At 39.1% G+C, this 23,207-nt stretch overlaps 1 protein-coding gene across 1 annotated transcript in view; it reads right to left on the bottom strand.

Annotated features, from left to right (window-relative positions):
- Positions 1-13,155: 13,155 nt before the first annotated feature.
- abhd4 (abhydrolase domain containing 4, N-acyl phospholipase B) overlaps positions 13,156-23,207 on the bottom strand; it is a 73,697-nt gene continuing 63,645 nt past the window's right edge. The window contains exon 7 of the mRNA XM_039746442.1: positions 13,156-14,146. Within this exon, the coding sequence (XP_039602376.1) occupies positions 14,114-14,146 (33 nt within the window). The 3' untranslated portion in view covers positions 13,156-14,113. The remainder of the gene's footprint in view (positions 14,147-23,207) is intronic.

Genomic DNA, 23,207 nt, shown 5'->3' with positions numbered 1-23,207 from the left:
CACAAAAGATGAGGAGGGAAAAATGTCAGTGGCCTCCACCTGTTAAACCATTCCTGTTTTGGGGGTCGTCTCATTGTTGCCCCTCTAGTGCACCTCTTGTTAATTTCATTAACACCAAAGCAGCTAAAACTGATTAACAACCCCCTCTGCTACTTAACTGACCAGATCAATAGCCCAATAGTTTCATTGACTTGATGTTATACTCTGATTAAAAAGTGTTCCCTTAATTTTTCTGAGCAGTATATAAAAAAAATCTCCTTGTAAACCCTCTTGCCCCGAACCCAAAACTCACATTGTAAAGTAATTCTGGTACGATTTTAAGCTCGATTTGCAGTAGCCGACTTGTTTTCTGAGACAGCCCAAATTTCAGCATATTTGGCCATCGTTTTACATGCAGAATGAGAGGGGCCCTGGTGCCCGATGACATCTTACCATGGGGTTGACTGGAAGAATTTCTTTCTTGTCAGAAATTTCAGTCAACTGCCTTGTAGTGTAAGCAGTCTCACTGATCGACTCTCTGATGTCCAGTAATTCACTATGCAGCGGCTGCAGCGAGTAGGCACGAGACTATAATATAATTTAACAACCACATGCATGCTAAGACAATTACTTCAAAGGGTCGGCCAGAAGACAATGAATTCGTCTTCGAAGTGATTAATGATAACAGCAGTTGAGAAATGATTGGTATTGCATTTAACTTATGTTGTGATGTAGTGACTGGACATTGCACATTGGGTATTTCCATTGTCCCGCTCACCATTTCGATTTAAAAACGCAATATAGCAACACACATAAAACTAAGTGACGAATGACAGAAGTGTCTTAGAAAATATTTACAGGAAGAACCAGAAATAAATACACACAATGGTGAATTATATAGACTACGTATCTCCAGTTCTCTCTCTAATATTGACAGACCATATTGTCCATGCCTCACCTAGCTTCCACATGCCCAGTTACGACTTTTTCTGTACTTTGTAGATTCAGAGCACAGTGCAGTTACAGTCAGCGACATGATTTTTCTCTTTGTTGATTTTTGACAAGTCTGTGGTCATGTTGCTTTTTGTCAGTTGGGTAAAACTGTCCGTTGGGGCCATCTGCACCTATAGCTTGAGTACCCACATTGTGGCATGTCAATCGGACCAAACGTGCTACTACAGTTTCAGCACATACTGTATATGACCGGCGATTGTATTGTGCAGTAAGAGTAAATGCTTGACAATGATTCCTACAAATCGCACATATCCATGGCCTAAAAGCAATGATTCAAGTTTAGTTCAGTCTCTGCATTTTATTCCCAACCATCCTGCACAGAGTACACCATCATTTATCCATCTATCCATTATCCAACCCGCTATATCCTAACTACAGGGTCACGGGGGTCTGCTGGAGCCAATCCCAGCCAACATAGGGCACAAGGCAGGAAACAAACCCCAGGCAGGGTGCCAGCCCACTGCAGGACACATACACCAAGCACAATTTAGGATCGCCAGTGCACCTAACCTGCATGTCTTTGGACTGTTGTAGGAAACTGGAGCACCCGGAGGAAACCCACGCAGACATGAAGAGAACATGCAAACTCCACGCAGGGAGGACCCAGGTCACCTAACTGCGAGGCAGCAGTGCTACCACTGCGCCAAAGTGCCACCCTTGCTCAAAGTCTTTACTGTATGACCAATCTCCTTATTTAGCAACGTTCCTTCCATCGGTTCATGATCTCTTCCTTCTATGTCAGTCTTTCCTTTCCATTATCACTCTTTATAGGCTCCAAGTAAATTGTCTTCCCATTCTCCATTCCATATAGCTTTCTCATGTCGGCAAAAAACTTCCTTGTGTCATTTTTTCTCATACTCTTTTCCATGTTTCTTGCCAGTTTTTCCTATTATTATTCTCAATCTTTTACTACAGCATCTTCCAGCTCTTTCCTCTTCCTCTTAATCTTTCCATCCAGCTTCTGTTTAGCTCTCCTGGGGCCTCATGTATAAACGGTGAGTACGAACAAAAAATGTTGCATACTCCCGTTTCCAAGCTCAAATCGCGATGTATAAAACCTAAACTTGGCATAAAGCCACACATATTTTCATGGTAGCTCAAACCCTGGTGTACAGTACACAAGTTCTCCGCTCGGTTTTGCAAACTGGCAGAACCCATCGTCAAAGCAGTGCTTTTGTTCCAGTGGGGTTTGTCTTTCTTTTTTAGATCCACATCCCTGACTTGGCTTTATCATATACCGTATATCTTCTAGTAGTGGCCGGCTTCTTATTGACGCCCGTTTCCGATAAACGCCGGGTTTGAAGAGATGTCGCAACAAATAGACGCCGGTCTCTAATAGTAGCCGGTCTCCTTTAAGCGCCGGTCTGTAGTAAACGCCGATCTCCAATGACCCACCGCCTTTTTCGTATGCCAATCCTCTTTTCGTACATACGGTAAGTACCTTTTCGTGTCAAAAATGTTTTGTCGTCGAATGCTATCGAGGAAGCGAGAAAGTCAAAAAGAAATTTCTTTGTGTACATTTTGCCCTTTCATCTCCACGTCAATCATAACCCCACAGGGAGGGCAGAGGTGGCAGGAAGAACATGAAAATGCCATCTTCGACACATTAATCCACATAAAACTGATTACTGCACGACAACAAGCAATGGGAGTACCTGTATTGCCATCACAAGAAGAGGAAGATGAAGAACTCGCAAATAACGAAGCAATCATTACTTATTCAGACGACGAGTAGATGGTAAATACTGTACTTTATTGTATCTTGTCCAGTCTCATGTCGTAATGTATAAGTATATGCGTGAGTTTGGAGCTTATTGCATTTCCTTATGTTCCGCAGGGGACAAGTCGGGCTGATGAGCGCTTTCGTGCGAAATTCGGACTGGTGCAGGCCAGTGCTGGTGGCATCATTGGCAAGAAAGTTGACGTCTACCGTACCTGTTTTTCATGCTTATGGTAGTACCGTACTGTATACTGCTTTAAAAAGACCGTACTGCTGTACTGATAATTTCATTAAATCCTGAAATGTTCATCCGGTGTTGTTGCCTACATTTTGTGACCGTAAATACGGTACCATACCGTATTTTACTGCCAAATGAATCCCGTTTACCCATCACCATTCCGTCTGCGAGGCGAATAATAGCCGGTCTCCAACAACCGCCGGTCTCTTTTAAACGCCGGGCCGTCCGAATAATTTTTTGAATAAACGCCGGGGCTACTATTGGAAGATATACGGTACACTGAAATTAACCACATATTGTTTATTAGTTTAAGGCATCTGATTGTAATTAACCTGTAACAATATAATGGTCCACAGAATGGTGAAACTAATCTAAATACAATAGCTGCTTTAGTGTTGTTATTCTCACTGCACCTTCTTCTTCTGCAGCTGCTCCTGTTAGTGGTTGCCACAGTGGATCTTCTTTTTCCATATTACTCTCACTGCACCACTCGGAGTATTCATATCACTGTATCTGAGTGTGAAATCAAAGATCTACAGCAGCTGATCAGAAGAAGAAATATTGGTATACAGCATCAAGCACACGCTGCCTCAGCCATGCTGTCTATTGATCTGCTCTCATACAGCAAATGCTTCAGAGGCTTTCCTGTAGGGACCTCACGGTTCAGAAACAGTTTCATCCCAACAACTCTAAACGCACTCAATCAGTCCATCAACTGCTCCTTGTAGAAGTGTTTGTACTTATAAGTACAATCACCCCACTGTAAACCTGCACTACAGTTATAATATTGCACAACCTGAGCCACTTTATAAAGCGCGTATTTACATATGATGACAATATAATTTTTAAGATGAAATGCAGCAAAATGTTTATTATACAGATAAAACCTTAACTTCATTTAAATAATCTATATTGTTAATAATTAAACATGTGAGGACACAGTGTTGCAGCGCTAGCGAGGAGCTGGCGCTTATGACGATGTGGGTTCGCTGCATGCTCCCATCGTCCGTCCAGGAGCCCTTGAACCCTGCACCATCGGTAATGTTAATTAGAGCAAGGGGATGGTGCAAAATTGCAAAGTGCTTTTATTAAAATCAACAACAAAACAACAGTAACCAAATAAATAGCGCAGTGTTTCAAATCTTCAATAAAGAAATAATCCAATAAAAACAGAGGTGAAAAGTGGAGGTTAAAAAACTTTAATAAATGGAAAAACAACCCTTTAAAATGTGGTTAAAACAATGCTAGAAGCAGGCTCCTTTAAAAACAACACAGCCTGGCGACTCCCCTGCTTCTCCCATATGGGCTTCTCAATAGGAGAGTCACCCCTCCTGCAGCTGACCTCACTACTGTCTGGTTGCCTTCCGTTCCCTGGCTCCGTATGGCTTCTTTACCAGACCGAGACTTAGTTTTCTCAACAGCCAGGTTGCTCACCCTAAGGCTCACCTTCCCAAGACTCCCGCTGCCATCTTGGCCTTACACGGCCAGTCGTCCTCCTTCTCTGGTCACTCCAGTTCCTTGATCACTCAGCTGGAGCGTCCGCTTCCTTCTGCCCCACCTAGTGTCGGCCAAATACCCCGACTAGGGCTCGCTGTCTAGCTGCCTGCCTGCGAGCCTTCACTCACTCGCTCTCTCTCTCTCACACCGGCTTTCTCTGCGCTGGTTAATGGTTGTATTTCTATATAGACTCACAATGATCCCATATTAAACACTGAAAAAATATGATATATAATATAGAAATTACATTATCCAATTTCTCTAAAATCTTGGATTAATTTAAAAAATGAATGAATTAATGAATCATCCTATAAATAAAATGACAATGTCATAAATTATTTTTCAACATTTTATTTTAGTTACATTTAATTACGGCCAAAGGCAATGTAAGCAACTTAACCAAATATGGTGTTTACTTGCAGAAGTTCAATCTAGTGTTAAAAAGGACTGAAAGAACTGTATAATTGTTTATTGTTTTAATTTTACTAATAGAAAGAACAGGGGTCTATAATTCTGAATGCTTTTTGACGATTGAATAAGCTGACAGTCATTTAACTGTTCAATTCTGTTAAAATGTTTTACTGTACTGCAATGTCTTATTCCTCAGGTGGCCAAGGACTGTTTGAGACAAAATTAAATAAATACACAGATAAATAAACAAATACATACACAAATAAATAAAAGTACCATGAAATGTGACAATAAATTCATAAATAAATGGAATGTGAGTAGTAATAATTAAATATGTAACAAAACATATTTTATTTGCTTATTTCTTTATGTATTTATTTAGTTATTTCTTCACTTATTTGTTTCAGTGACTCTACATGCTGCATGAAATAAGCCCTTAAGTGAAAACTATCACTTTCACTCATCAAAGCTGAGATGGAGGGTTCTAGTGATATTCACAAGCCCAAAACCATTAAGTTATATATTTTACATAATATAAATAAATTTTAATTCCACAATAACTTATTTTAAAAAGAACTTTTAGTTTTCGGTAAAAAATATTTACAGTGAAAAGCGTACTATACAAAGAATTAAGTCCAGAGTCAAAATGATTCTTGTGAGAGTATTACAAAAACAACAAACAATAAAATAAAATAAAGACAATGTGAAAAAAAACAAAGGCTCTTACCCACACTGCAAAAAATGAAATCTAAGCAAGTAAAAAGTACTTATATCATGATGTTAAATCTTTTTTTTTTATTGTAAGAATTATTGACTTGTAAAAAAACTTGTTTTTACAATTATTTAGCATGTTTTGAGAAATCTTGTCAAGTACATTTTGCTTACCCCATTGGCAGATTTTTTTGCTAAATAAAAGCAAAACATTCTCAAGTTTTTTTTTTCTAGTTTTTGCATATGCATTTTTTGCAGTGCAGATATTTATTCACTTCATAAAGCAGCCTTTAAAAACATAAAATAGCAACACCAAAAACTGGACTCTACTCCAGCCCATACCATAAATACAACTCCATGTAAAAGAATGTCAGGGGCCTTTGTCAGTTCACCAGAGCCTCAAACTGCTCCTTACCAGCATCAAACTACTCAGCCAGCAGCCCCCTCTAAAATTAACGCGACGCGTGCGTGAGTTGCAGTACCAGCAAAAAGTCAGGGGCGCAGTGTGCTAAAAGTCGGAACGTGACGTCAGAGTCTCTGTTTACTATCTACATGTGACAGAAAGGCTCTATGCAGATCCTACGGGATGAATGCTTCGATGTGGTGAAGCAAAATGCCGACATACAGATGCATTCATGGTGCTTTTATATTCAAGCGTCGCATATTCCCGAACATAATGACACGATACATTTTAAAAGTCTCACATACCATCTTTTTATTTTTGCAACTTCATAACAGCAACATAATGTATAACGTTATATTTGAGCCACTGAGAAAAAAATAAAGGACACGGTGAAAATGTGTATTTTGTGATTAAAGTGGAAATTTTGGCTTTAATCTCGAAATGTCCACTTTAACCTCGTAGTTTACTTCATCATTAATGCAGACCATCGTAAACGTCATCCCAGTTTTTTAATCGCTACGAGCTCCTTGGACCTGACAGCAGCGGCAAGAAGCAAAAGATCACCACACAGAACAAATTAAATGTCTGATATTCCAACTCTCTGCACATTTAGAATCTTTAGATTTGTACTTGATATCACTTTCATGATGAAATGCATTAAAGTGTGTATGTTACATTTTCCATATAATTTTGTTTAAATAATAAATACTGTTAATAATTACACACATGGGGGTGTCACGGTGGCAGAGCGATAGCACTGCTGTCTCGCAGTGAGTTATGTTGCTGGTATTTCCTGCTTGTATTCCACACTGTGCTCCGGTTTTCTTCCAAAGATATGCAGATTTGGGGATTTGGTGCCGCTAAAATGACGCTAGTGTATGCGAGTGCTTGTATTCACCTTGCGATGTTCTGAGGCCTCATCAAGGGATTGTTTCTCACTCGTGCCTAATGCTTGCTGGAATGGGCACATCCCTGGATTGATGGATTTAATCAATAAACTTAATTTTCAGAGATATTGCGGTAAGGTGTCATCAGAATTTAATGAGTGTTCCAGGCAATTCACAATACAGAGAAGCCGAACATGTTCTCACAGTAATAATATCTCGCACTGCCACCTGGTGGATTCCTCCAGATTTACGTAAAGTACGCGTACAAGTATGAACACTACAAAGCTTGCGTAGCAGGAGCGTCCGCTGCAGCATGCGTCGCATCGCGTGAAGTATAACTCCGGCCTTATAATGAGCCTTTCGCACGCTACTCTGAGCAAAGGGAAAGCGTGGCAGATGGGTTGGCTACACCAGAGCAGAGAGAGGCAAAAGTAGAAGTGGGTATGTGCAGGCACAGAGAAAATTTAGCCAAGATCGCATCGATCCACAGAAGACCTGTGCAGCATAGAGGAACAGGTAATGAAGAAGGTAAGGGGTCCAGCCACAGAAGAAACCAAGAGCCATAAGAATGTTAAGTCCTTGTCAATTATGTTAAATTATATTTTTTAGGGTGCCAACATTAGGGTGCCAACATGGTCTGCACCTATAAATCCACCACTGGCCGGGACAGGAATCCTGTGAGACATTTCACTCTTGTGTGGGTAAGAATTGATAACCAGCATTGAGAAATGCAAGACAACAGTTTGCCTACAATGTGCAAAAAAGTACCAGTTATAACTGTCATTGATTTGAATGTGAACAAAAACTATTAAGTTATATATTTTACATAATATAAATAAATAAAAATAAATCAGGGTCCTGTAAAATTCAAAGACTACTGAGAAAACGAAACTGAGAGATGAGCAAAGGACAATAAAACTGGCCAGTAGAGCACTGTAATAAATGAGGAAGTCAGGCATTTGGAGCCAATTCAGACTGAAAGGAGCTGAACTGTCTGAGCTGTGCTTCGTGCTCCCCAGCCAAACTAAATCGCACCTCAGAGAGATGCAAAATGTGTGCCCTGCTGGCACTGGGCAAGGACAAACATCAAATTGTGTTCGAAATTATGTGTGAAGATGTTGGTCCCTCAGAATTTGCAGCTGGTGAATGCTTTGAGCAGCTTGCTCAATACTTTGTTGACATAGCATACAGCAGATTTGTTTTCAGTAAAAAATGCTCTGTTAACCGATTTTAAATTATGTTTATTATTTATTTATTTGTGGAGACTGCATCGAGTTAATTAGAAAGCAGGGCAGTGGATGGAGCGGACACAGCACAGTATCTGTTTGTAGCGAATGATATTAAAAACTGCTCAGTGAACTGCCCAGTAATGTGGGTGTAACAGACGTCTACTCTTGGGGGGACTGGACAGAGTTTTTTAGAAGATAGTGCAGTGGACAGAGGGGTCAGAGTATGTGAGAATCGGTTTAAAAACAGTTCAACACAATGCCCTATTGTGCATAAAAGTATGGGCAGATTAAGACCCCAAAGGTCTCCAGGGTGTCGAAGCTGGATAGAGGATTGCTGTAAATGCTTGTATTGTAACATAAAACTTAGGCTTTCCTGAAATTAGGCTTTTTTGTCCCAAGTCACCCAGATGGTAGATCTAACCAAGGATATAACACATGTACAAGCTGCAGCTGCACTGGTTGCTCTGTCACCTTATTTAAATGTCTTATCTGATCCTCTTAACTGAAATCACTTTGCATCCCAAAAGTAACCGTTGTAGCCACTTCTGCTCAGCTTGGTGTCAACGTTCTTGTAAAGGAATCACATTTAAACCAAATTGCATTTGCATTTGGTCTGTCATGTTATTATAAATGTGTCAGTCACTAAAAACAGACAAATGTCACAACTTGAGTTTTTTTTCCCACTTAAGACCGGAGTCAGAATTGCTGCACTGTCACTAGAGGAACCCCAGTCTTTAAGCCCATCCTGGAGTACACCAAACACAGCTGTTAATGGATTGTGACACCAAGGCTTTCTGATAGGCATGCAAAGATCTTTGTCCAAAATGATGTTAACTTGGTACACTACCAAAACATGTGGCCCAGTGAGGCTGGAGCTAGACTGCAACCCCAGGTTGGATATTGCACAGAATACATTTTGGAAAATTTTAAACAAGGTAAATGTGATTAATAATATATTTAAAGTTGAGTTATTGAATGCTTTGTGCATATGGGGCTAGAGTGTATTCTATGCAAGGCTGCCTTCCACTTCTTTTCTGAAATATTAATTGAAAGATTCTTTTTCTACCATATACTATTGTTTCTTTGTATCAGTATACTGCTGCTGTGAATGTGAATTTCCCCTTGGGATTAATAAAGTATCTATCTATCTATCTATCTACTAGGATCTTTGAAGGGAAGATTCTTTGCAATGTTTTTATATGTAGTTGAGTTGCTCTCTGAGTCTTCAAGCCTGATCTGTGACAATTCTGGAATAGAAATGTGTGGGAGGTGTGCAAAATTGGGTAAGTTGCTTTTAGCAAAATTTCTAATTTGAAATAGTGGAAAAACTAGTTAAATTTGAAGCACAATAGTTCATAAGATGCAAAAACATCATCTGTATACAATTCTCTTTATGTGTTTTAATCCTGGACATTTTCCAAAGATTAAATACCATGTAAGTTTGAAAAGAGGTGATTATCATGTAACATCCCAAAAGTAACCGTTGTAGCCACTTCTGCTCAGCTTGGTGTCAACGTTCTTGTAAAGGAATCACATATAAACCAAATTGCATTTGCATTTGGTCTGTCATGTTATTATAAACGTGTCAGTCACTAAAAACAGACAAATGTCACAACTGAGTTTTTTTTCCCACTTAAGACCGGAGTCAGAATTGCATAAGAATTTCAAAACTTCGACTCTGACAAGCAACAGTTGACCCCATGACCCTGATTTCACGATTCATATGTGAATTAAGTCAGCAGACCACAGGCAGGAGGAAGCAAGTCCAATTTAGCTGACATTATGAAAAATAAAATGAGGTTATGAGTGACCTGTTGTGGGTTGTGTGCTTCTTTCAAAAGCAGAAGGCATATCTTGGTCAGAACTTGCTGCACTGTCACTAGAGGAACCCCAGTCTATAAAAAATAACCTTGATAAACCTCTTTAAAATTTAATGTGAAAAAATAAATATGACTATTTGAAAAAAAAACACAATTTTTACTAAGGTGGCCTGATACTTTAAAACTGCTTTTAAAGGTGTCACAAACTCGACAAAGAGCCATAGCAAGGTTTGGGGCAGCCACCCGTATATTGTTTCCTGGCTGCAAAATTGAATAAAGTGATAGCACTGATGTGCACAACTCGGAGTCCAAAAAAGAACTGAGGGGATAGGGGAAAGGTGGCGGCTTTTAAAGGCCAGTATAGGAAATGACATCAGAGGAGCCGGAACCGGAAGGGTCTTCATCCATAGGCTCAGAACTGGAAGTGACGTCAAAGTGGTTGGAACCAGAATTGATGTCATCTGGGCCAGGCGGAATTTCCCGTGAACGGTCTGCAGAAAAGAGTTAAAAAGAGTCAGTGCACTCTGCCCTATCCTTGTCTGGCTCAGAATTACCCTCATTCAAGCCATTTAGCTGCCTCCCATGCGCACGTGTGTGACAAAGGTAATCAGACAAAGAATTTCCAAAAAAATATTTTTTTTTGAGGAATGTCATGCCTACATTTCTATTTGAGAAGGTAGGTGGACTTGAGTGTGTTTACTGAAACAAAATTCTGATGTTGCCTGATTCTTGTTGAGTTATCAAATTTACATTAACAGACAACTAAACCTTAGGCACTGGCCTATAAAACAATTTTCCCCCACATCTATGTAGTATTTGGAGTAACAAAGTCATATATTACAAAATAAATCAATCTTTTTTTTCATTGTAAGTTTTTTTTTGTTTAAAGAAAAAAGTCAAATTTACACAACAAATGACTTCATAGTCAAACTAGAAAAAAAAACAGCAGAAAGTTAAAAAAGAAAGCTGCAACAAAAAAGGACTGAAAACCTAACAGAACAGAATTAAGCTCCCACCCGAGAGAAAGAGAAGCGAGCCAAAAGCATAGTCAAAAATTGTCAAACAAAGAGAAATGTTTTTTTGCCCCAATATGAATGCTAATTCTAAAATCTTACTATTTAAATTTTGACATTTTAAAAAAAAATTTTGAACAGATCATCTAAACAGGATTGTTTCATTTTCAGATAATATAGAACATCATTTACTCAGTGACTTATAAAAGGTGGGCCAGGATTCTTCCAGTTAAGCATGATAAGTCTACATCCCAGTAGTGTGGTATAGGCGATTACAATCAATTTGTCCTTCCCACTTTAAGCCCATCCTGGAGTACACCAAACACAGCTGTTAATGGATTGTGACACCAAGGCTTTCTGATAGGCATGCAAAGATCTTTGTCCAAAATGATGTTAACTTGGTACACTCCCAAAACATGTGGCCCAGTGAGGCTGGAGCTAGACTGCAACCCCAGGTTGGATATTGCACAGAATACATTTTGGAAAATTTTAAACAAGGTAAATGTGATTAATAATATATTTAAAGTTGAGTTATTGAATGCTTTGTGCATATGGGGCTAGAGTGTATTCTATGCAAGGCTGCCTTCCACTTCTTTTCTGAAATATTAATTGAAAGATTCTTTTTCTACCATATACTATTGTTTCTTTGTATCAGTATACTGCTGCTGGATTATGTGAATTTCCCCTTGGGATTAATAAAGTATCTTTCCATCTATCTATCTATCTATCTATCTATCTACTAGGATCTTTGAAGGGAAGATTCTTTGCAATGTTTTTATATGTAGTTGAGTTGCTCTCTGAGTCTTCAAGCCTGATCTGTGACAATTCTGGAATAGAAATGTGTGGGAGGTGTGCAAAATTGGGTAAGTTGCTTTTAGCAAAATTTCTAATTTGAAATAGTGGAAAAACTAGTTAAATTTGAAGCACAATAGTTCATAAGATGCAAAAACATCATCTGTATACAATTCTCTTTACGTGTATTAATCCTGGACATTTTCCAAAGATTAAATACCATGTAAGTTTGAAAAAAGGTGATTATCATGTAACAGAAAACAGATAAAAGCTTTGTTGTCTTGGTTCTACATTCCAAGTGATTGGTGGATAATTGGATTCTACGTCTCCTATAAAAATACTATCTTATCATCTAGGCCTATTAGGTAGGAGAATACTTTTTTCTCTTTAGATAATGATTGAGACCTTTGACATTCCAGCTTATATAGTTAGGTATTTTGTCAGAGAGATGCTGCTTCTGAAATTTTGAAGACATTTTGTAATATGAAGCAAAAGTAGTGTATTGTTTAATAAATTAGCTTTAACCTTGATTTCATATTACCGCCAAGTGCTATGGTTAAGGAGCTGTGGAGACTTGCCCAGACACAGACAGGCGGACACGTTCATTTCACCCAGACACACGTTTATTTACAAATATAGTCACAATGTGCACCACAAAAACCCCCAAAGTCCCCAAAGTCCTGGCCAGACAATGCCTTACTTCCTTCAGGCCGCCTCCTTGCCTCCTCAGCTCAGTCCACTCCGCTCCCGACTCTCGCCCTAAATGAAGGGAGGCGGCCCCTATTATTATCATTATGTGCTCCAGGTGGGCTCACCCACCGACACGCCACTGTGTGGCGGAAGTGCCGGCTGCATTCCCAGAAGCACTCCAGGTGTCCCTGCTCTTCTTCCCCCCAGCACTTCCGCCACACCAGGACTCCAAAGGCATGGGGACGCCTCCTGGCGGCGACCACGGGCTCCTACAGGGTGGAGCTTCAAAGCTCTGTGCCCGTGGCCCCCAAAGCAACCAGGGTGGCGGCCCCCACGTGATCCACAGTGGGCGTAGACCCTCCTCCGGTCCCTCAAGGCGTCCTGGCCGGGTCGTTGCCCCTGGCATACTTGACAGAGCTTATTATTATATTGCCATTTACAATTGTGGGAGTGAAAGGAATAGATAAGGAATAACTTGTTCTCTTTTTCTCTTCTTCCCTGAAGTCCACCCCTATTTTGCCTCCCCAAGTGAGGCTAGGGCACACTTTACAGAGTGCCAGTCCTCTTGTATACCAAGAGACCAGGCATGTCCATAATAAAACAAACCCCTGGCAGTGGTGTAGTAAGATGTTGACAATCAGTGTCCAATTTAAAGTCTTCTATTATTTTAGAAAATAATTTAACTATGACTGCGTTGAGCTGGCGCCCTGCCTGGGGTTTGTTTCCTGCCTTGCGCTCTGTGTTGGTTGGAATTGGCTCCAGCAGACCCCCGTGACCCTGTAGTTCGGATACAGTGGGTTGGATAATGGATGGATGGAATTTAACTATAAATTTCCCTGGGTTTCACAGTTTTCAGGAAGAACTTTGATTCTGATGTTGTTTCTTCTACAGGGGATGACTGAAAAGTAATGAGACTGATTTTGTTATTCTGAATCAGGTGACATCATGGGCTCTGATAATTTTTCTTTTTTGAAATGGCATCCAGTGTATTGAATACATTTTTCAAAAATGATTCAAAGACAGTTGACTGGTCTGCAGTATCCCTTTCAGCAATTTGGCTGTGGCATTTTTCTCTTCATTGTCTGAGGAGAACTTCTTTCCATGTAGTTGTTTTTTCATTGTTGGGATTGCCCAGAAATCACATGGTGCTAAATCCAGGTAATATGGAGGGTGTTTCAGTGCAGTCCCACCAATTTCAGTCAGTGCTGCCAAAGCAGCAATAATAGGAACATGCGACCAGGCATTGTCTTGGAGGAAAAACAACAGTTACTTGAGCAAATCTGGTCTTATATCACTCTTGGTAAACACACAACACATTTTCAGTTTCCCTGACACTGTATGTTGAGTCTGCTTGAACAAGATGCTAGGTGAGGCCGAATATTCGTGTAAACTGAGCCTTCTGTCTTGCAACAGTTCATTCGTCATTAGATGGCCTCCCCAAATGTGGTTTGTCATTCACTTGCTTATTGCCTACCTTAAAGTGCTTCTAACACCAAAATACAACATCATGGCTAGACATTGCAAGAGTTTCATTACCGCTGTTCCCTAACCTTAACACAAAATTCACTTACACTCCTCTGCTGTACTCTCACAGGAACATCTTCTTCAATTGCCATGATGACAAATACAAGGTGCTTCCACTTGCTGTGACAGAACACTGATGAATATGGCAGTCCAACTGTAGGTTCACATATGTTGATTTATGGTGTTCACAAACACCTGCACAGCATTTCCATGTCTACCTACATTAAAGGTAAGCAGGGACAGTGTCATTACTTTTCAATCAGTCCTCATATATCCATCTTCAAATGCTGCTAATTTATCACAAAGCACTTTGTATTCAGATTCTACAACAATTCCCTTTTGGTCAGCAGCATAGATAGATAGATAGATAGATAGATAGGTGTGAAAGGCACTATATAATAGATAGATAGATAGATATGAAAGGCACTATATAATAGATAGATAGATAGATACTTTATTAATCCCAAGTGAAAATTCACATTCTCCAGAAGAAGCATACTTGATAAAAAAAAAATTAAATTAAAGAGTGATAAAAATGCAGGTATAAATTTATAGATAGATAATAGATTTGTGACCCAATTGAACAGAACAGCAGGCATCAGCGGTGGTGTCAGCAGTGGTAATGCAGTTCAAAAGGTTTCTCTAATAACCAATTAGCATTCACACAGCACTAATTCAGGATAAGCAAAGGGAGTTGGCCATTAGGACACTGAAGGAATGGCTGATAAAAATGAGGCTTTATAGTCTTATGTGAATAATAAATTAAAAATTTAGCTGTGAGCATCAATAGGCTTTGTGCCCTAGGAACCAAGTTATGCAAGCTATTCTGTCAGTGAGTCAGACAGTCACTTACCATCCCGCTAAATCCTAACTACAGGGTCACGAGGGTCTGCTGGAGCCAATCCCAGCCAGCACAGGGCACAAGGCAGGAACAAATCACCGGGCAGGGCGCCAGCCCAGCGCAGCTATTCTATCACATTTGAGTAATTATTTACCATACTGATGCTGATCTTTCTGATCATAAAAGAGGTCATCACAATAACAATTGACGAGAAGAATTCACAATTAATTGCAGAATTACAGTATTTGAGGGTTCCTCTAGCGCAGGGGTGTCAAACTCCGGGCCTGGAGGGCCGCAGTGGCTGCAGGTTTTCATTTTGACCCTTTTTCAAATCACTGACCAGTTTTCACTGCTAATTAACTTCCCTTCATTTTACTAGCCCTGATTTTAAGGATTCAGTCCCCTGAATTTATTCCTGTCTTTATTAAATGGCAGCCGAAATGAAATGAAATGAGCTAACAGATGACCAGCTAAACTGGGGCTTCAAACTCCAACCAATTTCACTCCAATCACTTTCTTATCAGAAGCACTTTGTATTCAGATTCTACAACAATTCCCTTTTGGTCAGCAGCATAGATAGATAGATAGATAGATAGATAGATAGATAGATAGATAGATAGATAGATAGATAGATAGATAGATAGATAGATAGATAGATAGATAGATAGATAGATAGATAGATAGATAGATAGATAGATAGATAGATAGATAGATACTTTATTAATCCCAAGGGGAAATTCACATAATCCAGCAGCAGTAAACTGATACAAAAACAATATTAAATTAAAGAGTAATAAAAATGCAGGCAAAAACAGACAATATCTTTGTATAATGTTAACGCGTTTACCCCACCCCGGGTGGAATTGAAGAGTCGTATAGTGTCGGGAGGAACAATCTCCTCAGTCTGTCAGTGGAGCAGGACGGTGACAGCAGTCTGTCGCTGAAGCTGCTCCTCTGTCTGGAGATGATCCTGTTCAGTGGATGCAGTGGATTCTCCATGATTGACTGGAGCCTGCTCAGCGCCCGTCGCTCCGCCACAGATGTCAGACTGTCCAGCTCTGTGCCTACAATAGAGCCTGCCTTCCTCACCAGTTTGTCCAGGCGTGAGGCGTCCCTCTTCTTTATGCTGCCTCCCCAGCCCACCACCGCGTAGAAGAAGACGCTCGCCACAACCATCTGATAGAACATCTGCAGCATCTTATTGCAGATGTTGAAGGACGCCAGTCTTCTAAGGAAGTATAATTGTTCTGCTTCTTTAACATTGTAAATATTTGCTTAACTTCTTCCATGTGAGCACCAAGTACTCTTATTTTATCCTCAATTTTGCTCATATTTTTCTGTATTTTTGAATACATTTTTGCTAGATTTTCTTTTATATTTACAGTTATTATTTAGAAAGATAGATAGAATGTCTGCCCTGATCCTGATCCTGGTTCAGCTTATGTATTCTGCTGTGTGTTCCCACAGTATCCTTCTTTATATCCTTTATATTATTCTTTACATCAATAATCAATATATTCAACTCAGACAGCTTGATTTCGTTTCAATATTCTCCGTTCACTGAAGCTGGAGTTTTGTATTTTGTTGGAGTTGATGATGTTAACTCACAGGGGGTGTTGATGGTAGTTTACAGCGGGGCAAAAGAGGCCCTGCTCAGTTCAGATATGCCACTTGAAAGCTTTGAATATTAATTGCTCATCTCACTCCCCATTTCGTCCCCACATTCACTGTTGGGTGGAGCAGATGCTGCAGCATGAGGTCATGGCTGATTCATTCCTTGTTGTGTATCTTCCAGCAAGCCTTGGCAGGCCGTATCGTGAACTTGAGACCGGCTTAGATTTTGACTACTTTAGCTTTATTTTCCTTCTCTTTCTGACCCCTTGGTTTCCTGTTCATGTTTTTAATATACTTGTATTTGATTCCTCTCAGGTTAAATAAATACAGGATATCTTGAATGAATGAATGAACGAATAAATAAATAAATAAAATTGTGTCAGTGGAGCACTGCCTCAGGCATCCATCTCTTGCAACAGGCAAGACTAACTCCCAATCTTTTTTCAAAGTTAGTTTGAAAATAGTATTATACTGGTGAGACAATAACAATATGAGAATGACAATGATCTGATACAGAGATTTTTAAAGCTTTGAGATTCCACTTACACCAAAAGAATACGTGGTAGTGTTTAATGTCATCACTTGATAGGTTATTATGCTGCTTAGGGGTAATCATAAAACATATAAACATTTGACTCATCATTTAAAATTTAATACCAATAACGGCAGACTACATGATAACGGGCAGTGAATACACTTGACTTGAGCATTCCTAGTTTTCATCCTCTTTCTCTGTACGTTTATCATTCGTTTGCTCAGAGGTTGATACGCCTCCCGAGCAGCTCTTCTGTTCTCCACCCTAGCGGCTCACTTCTTCTCTTCTTTCGTCAGCATCTTTTCATGTTAAAAGTACTGATCAAGTCAGTGTTTGTGTTGCAATTACTTAGTACATTTTCCATAATTTTCCAGTTAAGCTGGCACTTAAGTCTTCAATCTGCCTCAAGAATGATTTAAGATATGAAGAGGTAAGGGAAGTACTGGTGAAGGTGGTAGGGATGAGAACGGCACCCACACACATGCGCCACACAGCCACCCTGCTGGCCACTGCCAAGAGTTGATTCTACAATGAAATAAAATAAAAACAAAAAGAGGAATAACCTTGGAGGTCAATCATCACCCTGAAAGAGGATAGTAGACGTCATGTAGTATATGTGCACCAAATTTCGGTTTGCGAGGTACAGGTGATTTAAAATCCTTGACAGACAAATAGACAGCTATGGTAGCATATTATATAAGAAGATATTTTTGGGTGGTATTCATATTTTGGAACAGTAATATAATAATAATAATAATAACAATAATGTACACAACATATGTTTAACAAAATATATTCCACCTCCAAAGATCTATCGAGACTCTAAATTTCACAAAATTAATTGGCAACAAGTAAGTCAGCAGACTTTATTAAATAAGATCTCCATCCCAGTACCTGAGACAGAATTTATTCTATCTCCTTGCCTTTCAATATGGTTGCTTGGTGGTTTTGATCTGTGGCATTCTTTCAGGTTCTTCTATGATGTTCCATTTTAGCTTCACCCGCTCAATTGCTTAGGCATTTCAGTGTGGATAACTGAACAATAAGCCCTAAGAAAGATGTCTCATTTCATCTGACTTGCTGTGTAGACTTGTCATTTTGTAGTTTTGTAGCAGCCTCAGTCAGCACACCAGAGAGCGCTCATTGTCTGCTACTTCTGTGCCAGGATGGCAGCAGGTCGTGTGTGTATGTGAGTTTGACTGGTGACAACGTGTGTCTAAAAGGTATGGAGAGTCTGGAGTAAAATCCTGTGTGAATGTAGTTAACTTGAAACTGTGTACTGCATTTAAATTACACACAGAAAGGCACACACAAACAACACTCTTTAGTAAACCTAAAAGTCACTATAATAAAAACTCAAGTTCTGGTAAAGATCAAAAAGGCCTTGTGTGCAATCTCCTGTTTTTTATCAGTAGTGAAGAACTTTGAAATCTGACAATAGTGTGAATCTTGCATTACGTGATGTACACCACAGTTATGGGTGTGTATGACCCACTTGAAACAAGACTGGGCACTTTCTTTGCTGAGGTGGGCCAGCATGTGAAAGGTGCTGAGAGAAGGGTAAGGGGAGCACAATTTGCAAGGCATACCATCAGTTTGCTTTGGGGAATTAGTTGAATTGCTTCGTCTGGCATGTTTAGGTGTTTTCACAGTTGTGAAGGGACCCTTTAAACATTAGTTCCTGAAAGGCTTTGTCCCATTGTAAAAACACAGCATCTCCTAGTCTGGATGGTAACTTCACATAATGATAATATGCAATGCCAGCTCTGCTTGGCTTAAAGATGTACATCTCAATGAGGTTAAAAATTCAACACATCTGAATGGCCTTTTAATAATTACCAGGTACAGGTTGAAAAAATGGTTTTGATTATTTTATGCAATTTTTATATATTTTTGGATGTGGAATTCAAAAATAAAAAATGTTTTTTCCATCACTTAAAATTTTTTCTGAAAGCAATTTTTTAACTGTCAAATATATATATATTTTTTGTTTTTCACACTTGAATTAATTAAATGTCAATTTTTTATTTTAACGATAATTGGTTTGAATTTCATATTTTCTAATATTAAAATCCATCTTACAGCAAACCCTTATTTATTTAATGGTTATTAACTATAATGAGGCCTGTTAGTTGATATGTGAGGATCTGAATGTTCGGCTTAATTTACTGGTCAGCAGTCCGGGCACACAAAACTGCCATGTCTTCTGTGTGAGTGGAACAACAGAGCCAAGAATTGACATTGAGTTCAGAAGGGAATGAATGGCCAGCTAGAAAACAAAGTGCAGCTTGGTGCTGAAAACGTCATCAGACCAAGGCTGGTGGATCCAGATGAAGTTCTGCTACCACCACTTCATATTAAGTTTGGTTTAATGAAGCAGTTTGTCAAAGCCCGACCAAAAGATGGAGCCTCTTTGACACATTTAAGCTGAAAGTTTCTGGGTTTGTCTGATGCTAAATTGAAACAGGGCATTTTAGCTGAACATGATATTAGAAAACTATTTCTGATGCAGAATTTGATGGTGCAATGAATGAGTTTGAATGAGAAGCTTGGGAATTATTTAATTAATTACTTTTTTATAACAGTAAACATCCAAATTATAAAGAAATTCTTAATTAGTGATCTGTTTTTGCTGACAATTAACTTCTTTTGAATTCATTTTATTTGACTTGCTCTTGAAGACTCAGACCCCTTTTCCTTAATTAGCAGCTAAACAATAATGAGATACAAAATGAGCCAAAACAGGACCAGCAAACTGTGACGATCATACAATATCTGAAAATAAAGAAAGGTGAAGGTCTTAGGAATGGAAGGAATTATTAAGGATAAGATTGAGCAACACATGGCAAGGACAGGAGTTATTCTGAACAGTCAGCATGGGAGGTCATGTTTTACTAACATGTTGGAATTCTATGAGGAGGCAACAAAAGGATACAATCAAAGTGGAGCTTATGATATTATTTATCTGGACTTTCAGAAAGCATTTGATAAGGTGCCACATGAGAGGTTGGACATCAAATTAAAAGACGTGGGAGTTCAGGGTGATGTTTTTAGATGGGTGCAGAATTGGCTCAGACACAGGAAGCAGAGGGTGATGGTGCGAGGAACCTCATCAGAATTGGCCGATGTTAAGAATGGTGACCAGCAGGGGTCAGTGCTAGGGCTGCAGCTATTTTTAATATATATAAATGATTTAGATAGGAATATAAGTAACAAGCTGGTTAAGTTTGCAGATGATACCAAGATAAGTGGATTAGCAGATAATTTGGAATCCATTATATCATTACAGAAGGACTTGGATAGCATACAGGCTTGGGCAGATTTGTGGCAGATGAAATTTAATGTCAGTAAATGTAAAGTATTACACAAAGGAAGTACAAATACACAATGGGCGGGCAGAAAATCGAGAATACACCTTATGAGAAGGATTTAGGAGTTATAGTGGACTCTAAGCTATCAACTTCCCAACAGTGTTCAGAAGCTCATTAAGAAGGCTAACAGAATGTTAGGTTATATAGCACGATCTGTGGAGTACAAGTCCAAGGAGGTTCTGCTCAACCTTTATAATGCACTGGTAAGGCCTCATCTTGAGTACTGTGTGCAGTTTTGGTCTCCAGGCTACAAAAAGGACATAGCAGCACTAGAAAAGGTCCAGAGAAGAGCGACTAGGCTGATTCCAGGGCTACAGGGGTTGAATTATGAGGAAAGATTAAAAGAGCTGAGCCTATACAGTTTAAGCAAAAGAAGATTAAGAGGTGACATGATTGAAGTGTTTAAAATTATGAAGGGAATTAGTACAGTGGATCGAGACTGTTATTTTAAAATGAGTTCATCAAGAATACGGGGACACAGTTGGAAACTTGTTAAGGGTAAATTTCGCACAAACATTAGGAAGTTTTTCTTAACACAAAGAACGATAGACACTTGGAATAAGCTACCAAGTAGTGTGGTAGACAGTAAGACGTTAGGGACTTTCAAAACTCGACTTGATGTTTTCTTGGAGGAAACAAGTGGATAGGACTGGCGAGCTTTGTTGGGCTGAATGGCCTGTTCTCGTCTAGATTGTTCTAATGTATTCTAATGAATGCTGATCTGCTCTTAAAAAAGAGAAAATCCACATTTTCAGAAATGTCTGTTATTGAACAATGAGAGCAGCAACAAGCCATGGAATTAAAGAACAGGTTTAATTAACAACAAGAATCGATACCTCATTAAGCTACTGGTTGGAGTGAAATTGGTTGGAGTTTGAAGCCCTGATTTAGTTGGTCTTCTGGTGGCTCACTCAATTCACATTTTACTTCTATTTGGGTGCCATTTAAGGAAGGAAATGAAGCAATTCAGAGCAATGATGAAGAAATTCAGGGAAACATTTCTTAAGAACCAAGTCAATTAATTCAAAAGAAGTTAATTAGCAGCAAAAATAGATCACTAATTAAGTAAAGGGTTAGAATGAAAACCTGCAGCCATATTAGCACTCCAGGGATGGAGCTGACAACCCCTGGCATACATGAATAAATTGTGCTAATCTGTTAAATTATAATTAAATGTCTTTTCAATTTTATAATTAAATGTGACAATTATATTTTGATTGTGTTTTTTTGAATGCAAATAAAAATACTAAAGCTATTTTTATTAGGTTAATTTTACAGACCTGTGCATAATTAAAGATGTATGATTTGCTAATTCATGTGATGCTTCTGATATTTACTATTATCCTTTTTCAATGCCGGAGTGAGTCCACCATGGGTCCCTGGGTGTCAAAGCTCAAAAGCCACCTTCACCTCACTGCCCCACTAGGCACATGCATATTTTCACACATTATGAACATCACATGTATCAAGAATACATCAGGCACAGAGACTGAAGTAGAAACAAAATCCCAAAAGTCATAGTGGGTCAACTTCACCATCCTTTTTTGTTAAATTGTGTATTTCAGTGAGGGCAACATCACGTCTGCCAGAAATCAACAATCTTCTCATAATGCAATTAACAAACATCTTATATTTTTAAAAAGATAATGCCACTTTGCAGCAAAAAGGTTATATATGTAATTGAGTGTTTTTGGGTTAGCATACTTGCACCAAATTTCATCAGTTGTGGGGAGTTGTTGATTCAGACTGCACATTGTCGAAAGAAACAGCATCATTAGTCTTGACTGCTGTATTAACGACTTGTTCAAATCATCCATCCATTCATTATCTAAACCTGCTTATCCAGAGCAGGGTCATAGACAGACTTATGTCCTACCAAATACTGGGCACAAGGCAAGAACAACCACTGGACAGGGCGGCAGTCCATCGTGGGGTGAAAACACACACACACACAATGGTCAGTTTAGCATCGCCAGTCCACCTAACCTGCACATTTTTGGACTCTGAGAGGTCACCCGTGTAGACATTTTTTGTTTGTTTTTTCTTTTACTGTCAAGTATAGTTTGCACCAAAACAGCATCTTTTCTTTTACCTGTTTGTAATTTACATATCTTTTTGCTGCACCACTGCACACTTGTTTTGACTGATCATTCAAACTACTGGTTGATAGGACCAGACACTTTTTATTTGCTTGAGATCACAATGTTCCATCGAGCTTACCTAGCATTCCAGGTTTTTCTACACGTGTCCATTGTCCAGGAAGAGGGGCTTACAGAATATATTTATTAACTTGATTTGTATCACAGGGCAACACAGGGCTTGAAGCTGCTGCCTCATAGGTCCAGGAGTCAAAGTCCACTTTGTCCATGATGGTTATATTCCAAAGCCCTCCTACATACCGAGATGAATCTGTGAAACTTGTGTGTCTTTGTGTTCTTAAATGAACCAGTGCCCAGTTCCTTGCTAGCTTCCCCGTTTATTATTGTTCATTTGGCTGTCACCTTAAGGTGACTTGTTTAATGAGGTCACATCACAAACATTTATGAACATTTTTTACAATTTTAGCATTGGCAGGTCAAGAGGTCAGCTAGAGGCCTGGGCTGGACTGACACCCCTGTGCTTTGAGATCCCCCTCACTAGGGGCTACACTTGTGTGCCATATGTTTATGGCTTGAACTCCAGTACCCCCCTATCTTTTAATTGAATGTAATTGTATGACCTCTCCAGCTCCCATGCAATACCTCCACAGTAGAGAAGAATCAGTAAGAAAAGAATTCATATTGAGGAAAAAATATAGCATCTTTATTTAATAAAGTGTATAAAGTACATATAATAAAAGTATTAAAAATATAAGTGTATCTTCTAAGTTAGCAAATGTTGTACTTAGTAGTAAATGTCTAGTTTTACAGAATGAAGTT

Source organism: Polypterus senegalus, chromosome 1 (genome assembly GCF_016835505.1).
Source record: "Polypterus senegalus isolate Bchr_013 chromosome 1, ASM1683550v1, whole genome shotgun sequence".
Taxonomy (NCBI): Eukaryota; Metazoa; Chordata; class Cladistia; order Polypteriformes; family Polypteridae; genus Polypterus; species Polypterus senegalus.
Note: the sequence above shows the minus strand (reverse complement) of the source record. Positions and strands in the feature narration are given on the sequence as shown.